Source organism: Medicago truncatula, chromosome 8 (genome assembly GCF_003473485.1).
Source record: "Medicago truncatula cultivar Jemalong A17 chromosome 8, MtrunA17r5.0-ANR, whole genome shotgun sequence".
Lineage (NCBI taxonomy): Eukaryota > Viridiplantae > Streptophyta > Magnoliopsida > Fabales > Fabaceae > Medicago > Medicago truncatula.
In genome coordinates this window covers 44022076-44027565 of record NC_053049.1, presented here as the reverse complement: position 1 = coordinate 44027565, position 5490 = coordinate 44022076, and the positions used below count along the sequence as shown (strand labels likewise).

The window sequence follows — 5490 nt, the reverse complement described above, 5'->3', positions numbered from 1 at the left end:
GAAATACAAATGGCTTTTTGCATGAAAAACAATATAAATAATGCATGTAGCTATTTTGATTCTTGTAATCTTGCATGTAACTTTCTAGTTTTTCATCTCCTATAAATATGTGTTCATAATGTAATTTGTGAATCATTCAAGTAATATAAATCAAAGTGTGGGTATTCTTTAACCAAAGCATCTCTGTTATTTTCTTTTCGGAATTGAAATTGGCAGGGAAACTTCTTTGTTGGATTCGAATCGAAGTGTTTAGCTCTGATATATTTAAAGGCAAGACAAGTTAATCACACCTAATCATTATCAGGTATTTTCTTCATTAACCACAATTTAAAATAACCTATGTGTCTCATTCTTACACACTAAAAAATAACTGTCGGGTTGTATATTCATTCAAATTGAAAGAAAAATCAATTTAACATAATTCTCAAGGAATTTCACCGATCCATAAACACTTAGCATACTTTATAAAAATAATTGAACACCATATATATTAGTTAACCCTCACTACCGTAAATTGTGAGTCTTAATTAGAATAATTCTTTTGAGTTTTGTTATTTTGTTAAATATACACTTTCTTGTTTTGATTTAGATGTAGAGAAAGTTGTCACAAAATATATAAAAAAAAAATAAAAAAAAAAATTAGATGTAGAGCTTTATCTGAAGCAAACAATAGTTGACAAGAGTTTAATAAAAAAAATAAAATTGTTGACAAGAGTTTTTTCAATTTTTTCCTGCATCGCGAATAGAAATTTTATTTATCTTCATGCCAGCAAATAGCAATGCAATGCCACAAGAAAGAAAAAAACAATGAGATTTTCATTACCAACTATAAAATCCGTTGACATCCAACATCCTCTATAATCAAAATATTGAAGAAAAAAAAATAAATCTGAGATGTAATCTCCATATTTTTGTTAAATATTATGGGTGGTGGCTTAGTCCGTTTACTTTACTAGGCATAGGCTAAAGGCAGTTTGGTGTTGTTTTGTTTTGTTTTGTTTTGTGGTGCTTGCAATCTGGTGTTTTGTAACATTCATACTTTGTTCTTCTTTTGAGGTTTTTATTCCTTTACACACCTTATGCTAGGAAGGCCTCAGGTGTGTTAATATATTTCATTTTAGTTTCTTCAAAAAAAAAACAACGAAGTTAATCTTGATCAATGATGAAAAAGTACCAAGGTATTTGTTTCAATCCTTTACCTAAAACAAAGAAACAAAAACATTTATATAAATTGAATGCCTGGTTGGGTGTAAATGATGGTCATCGTCCTCGTCCAGCACTTGATGCCTTGAAAGTATCGAAAATTTGTTTGAAAAAAGGAATAAAACATGCACATAAAGCATATTCAAACAGATAAAAAAATCTAGATAGGTTGGAGCAATCAGTAGACTTTTTATGATAGAATTCGGTGCATAAAAAGTTAAAGTATCGGCACTAATATGGTGGAAATTGAATATGTTTGGGACCCTCTAAATGTCTATGTATTCCTACTATACGAAAAATTCAAAGATAACAAGAATAAATGAAATGATAATCATCAAATTATAAGATATAAAAAACTCTATTGATAATGATATGAACAACAAGAAAGTACAATTTGAAGATCATTTGGTGGTAAAAGTGGACACAAAGAACATAATCAAACAAAACAATTTTGGTCTTGCACGTTGTACATTTTCACTTGTGCAAACATAATGATTTATCTCAGTCAGAGAGTGAAGTCTTGGTCTTCAAGCGGTACAAGAGCTTTTTCTTCCTAGAACTTGTGTTGTCAATGGTAAGAACAACTTTACCAGGTTCATTAATTTTAAAACTGTTGCAAAGCACTGCTTCTTCTGATGAAGCCACTTTTCTAGCCTTTTGGACAATTACAGTATAGCTTCCTTCATTGCTTGGTACAAATTCTGCACCATACCTTACTTCCCACCCTATCACTCTCACCTCCCAAGACAGTAAACATTTCTGCATAATTTCCAAATAAAAATATCAAACCTTAGTTTCTATATCTACCTAATGTAAAAATTTCCTAACTGAGTTAACAAATAATAATAACCAACTTGTATACCTGTAATGTAACCATCACCAACTAAATCTAACATTGTACACTAGTCTAGGAACTAGGATTAAATTAAATTACTATAACATGCTTCTTATATTATTACTAATAATAACAATAATAAATTGTAGTAGAGATTAGATATATCTAATCCTATAAAGAAATCAAAACATCAACATCATTAGGTGGTTGGTTATCCAGACTGTGAAAGAGAGATATAGGTTGTTATTGACATTTTTAATTTGGGACTTCTTTTCTACTCTCGAACATATTGCCTTTTTCCTTTTGTTTAAAGTCGTTTTCATGTTTCATAAACCCCCTTTATATATGTAGAATGCTCTTTGATTCAACAAAAATTTCTCATAGCAATCATTAATGCAAAGTAAAATTTAAATTAACTTTAACTTTCAACACTCTAATTTTTACAAGGCTACCTATTGTTTGTTTCAAACAAGCATTAAAGTGGTCCACAGTCCAACACTGCAAAGCTAACAAAAGAAGCTGCTTTCTATGTTTATTTTACTTTTCTATGTATATTTATTTATTCCTAAATTACTAAATAATTTTCTCATTTCCTACTGAATTTTCTTCAAGCCTACACAAATTGTGGAATAGAATATAAAATCAAAGGAAACAACAAATCAGAATAATATTGACAAAAGAGGAATCCTATGAAAGATTCTTAATCATATGTATGTTGCATTCTTTGGATGCTCAGAAACAAATCAATTCCAACAAAAAAACAAAGAAAAAAAAAACCAACCTCAGTAACAGGAAATTCCACAGTATGCTTTGATGCTGGTCTTATTGTGATCTCAGTAACAGAATCTGAATTTCCAAATTCACCATCTTTACTCAATCCACCATACTTCACAGGGAGTTGCTCTGGAGCTATGTAGCTGAAATTACAAGAAACCAAAAATAAAATTATTCACAATTCAAACACAAAAATAAACCTAAAAGCAAATTTTTAATCCTTATATGTTTTCACCTCAAAAGGGTCTCAGTTGACTTGGAAGGCCCAGCAAAGACAAACTTGCTTTTGGTTCTCTGGGTAAGAAAAGGGCTTATCATCCTATTCACTGCCAAGTACCACCATGGCACATTGATGAACACCTAAAAAAAACAAAAAGTGTTGAAAAAAATATTTAGTATAAGATAAATTTGAACGACCATGCATTACACATATAATTTATCAACACAAAAAAATGTATGTAATTGCATATTATAATGTGACATCAAGTGCAATTTTTTGAAATATTAAGGATTTGCTAAAACAATATACGTTGGTTATTCAAAGGTAACATCACATTGGACATATACTAAGTATCATGCAAAATATAACATAAAAACACACCAATCAAATTACCTGTTTGGCCACAAATTCAGGGTAATTGTCCTGAAACAGTTGAAGGGCTTGTTTGGTAGCTTGTCTAAGTTCCCATTTACCTGGTCCAGGAGAATCCTTAAGATCATTGACATGAACAATGGTGCAAACACCACCATGGTTAAAATCCAAATTCCTAATACTCTTCTCAAGGAACTGAATTCTCCATTTAAGGAAATTATGTCTCTTCTCTTCATCAGAAAAAGTCTTGTTATACAATTCCTTGTTCTGAAATTCACCATATATGTTATAACATACAGGGTGACCTTCCTTATCAAATCCATGCATGTAAACCACTTTCTCCAATTCATCACCCAGTTTCTCATCCATTAACTCCTCTATTCCAAATTCTTTTCTCCAGAGAATTGTGTTCTTGATCATTGTGAAAGCCTCTTTGACCTTAAAATCTCTTGCACGCAGAAATTTCAACAGAATTACGTCACTTGTTTCGTCAGCAAGGAGTGGTATCCCATAAATGGATACTTGTTCAGGTGGTAATGGCAATGACGCTTCAACTTTCTCGACAACAGGTTTTTGCTCTGGAGGAACAGATGCAGAAACCGCAACAATGCTTTCTTCAATAGCCTCCACAGTTTTTGCTCCATCATCCTCCACAGAAGACACTACATTTTCCTTCTTATCTTCTAATTGGTATTTGTTTTCTTGTGCAGGTTCAGCAGCTACGGTGGTGGTGGTGGATTGTTTTTGTTCTTTAATGAGTGGTGGAGCAGAGAAGGCATGGTTATTGAATGCTTGTTGAATGAGATTTTGAAGCTCTTGGAGTGAGTTGTTTTCATTGTTTGGAATATTATCAGAAGGTTTGTTGAAAGTTTGTTCTTGTTCGGTATTAGGTTTGGAGAGATGAGATTGAAGAGTGACAGGGTTGTTTTTCTTCTGAGGTTGAGGGTGTGAATATAAGGGTTGTGGAACATATACATGTGGTGTTGTTTGGTTTGAAGAGTCATCGTGAGACATGTTGGAAGAGGAAGAATGTGAAGAGAAAAGGAATTGTAATAGAGGTGATGGAGGTTTAAAGGTAAAGGAGTTATGCAGTTTATATATATATATATATTATTAAGAAAAGAAGAGTGCTAATGCTAGCTATGTTGGAAGGAAGTAGTAGGAAGGTGGACCCAACTCTGCTCTGTTAGTAGTTGCAGAGTGATTAGAATTAGAATGATGATGAATGAATGTAATGTAATGTAACAACATTTTTAGCTGTTATTGTAATTGGCCAAATTATCGGCGGTATTGCCGGCCACTCCTTTCAATCATTCCAAAGCTTCTAGTATTTCCATGGGCCTGCCTGCTTTAGTTAACGTTTTTTTTACAGTATATATATATATATATATATATATATATATATATATATATATATGCTTTTACTTCTATTTTCAACTTGCTCTCTTTTCAACTTATTATAAAAGAGATAGATAGAAAATAAAGTGTTAAATGACATTATAAAGTGTCTAAATATCGAGTGCTTCTTCATTTTCTCTCTATCTTGGACTGCATCACTAAGTTATTAAATTTATCACTTCATTCTTTTTTTAGATTAAAGTTTGGGTGTCATTTTCCTAATAAAAAAAAGTTGCGTCTGGCTTTGCTTGTTGCTTGATTGTCATTTCTGAACGTCTTGCTTTCTAGCTGTTCTACTTCATCCGACCGTTATAATACTATTGTTATGCCCCCATTTTAAAATAGATTTATATTCTAAAAAAATGCAAATAAATTTCTATATTCTACTTTTTTGAAGGAAATAAATTTTTATATTCTAGTTATATGTTCCGTTTTTTGCCTAAAAAAATAAAATGTTATGTTTCGAAAATTTTCCTTTTGTATCATGAAACAAATTGAATTTTTTTATCGTTAAATATATATGAAATATAATTGTCCATGAACATAGTACAATTGATAAAGATATTACATGTAATATGCATTGGGTCATTGTTTAAACCCGAATTTCCCAATTATTCATATATTATGATGTGAATATTTAATCACTAGGATACTTAACAAAAAAACCACTAAATACGGTTGTTGCATC

General features: G+C 31.2%; 1 protein-coding gene across 1 annotated transcript; it reads right to left on the bottom strand.

The window, feature by feature from the left end:
* Positions 1–1537: 1537 nt before the first annotated feature.
* On the bottom strand, positions 1538–4752 carry LOC11441033 (patellin-3). Its single transcript, XM_003630372.4, has 4 exons — positions 3426–4752; positions 3048–3172; positions 2820–2955; positions 1538–1962 (listed from the first exon to the last, which is right to left on the bottom strand). The coding sequence occupies exons 1-4, from the start codon at positions 4416–4418 to the stop codon at positions 1705–1707; spliced, it is 1512 nt and encodes a 503-aa protein (XP_003630420.1). The 5' UTR covers positions 4419–4752; the 3' UTR covers positions 1538–1704.
* Positions 4753–5490: the final 738 nt, after the last annotated feature.

What these genes read in the sequence shown, in the direction of transcription:
- LOC11441033 (XM_003630372.4), bottom strand. Translation starts at nt 4,418, where the DNA reads ATGTCTCACGATGACTCTTCAAACCAAACAACACCACATGTATATGTT. An exon ending in TCAACTGAGACCCTTTTGAG is followed by an intron (nt 2,956 to 3,047) that starts GTGAAAACATAT and finishes TTGTAATTTCAG; the next exon opens with CTACATAGCTCCAGAGCAAC. An exon ending in TGGAATTTCCTGTTACTGAG is followed by an intron (nt 1,963 to 2,819) that starts GTTGGTTTTTTT and finishes GAAATTATGCAG; the next exon opens with AAATGTTTACTGTCTTGGGA.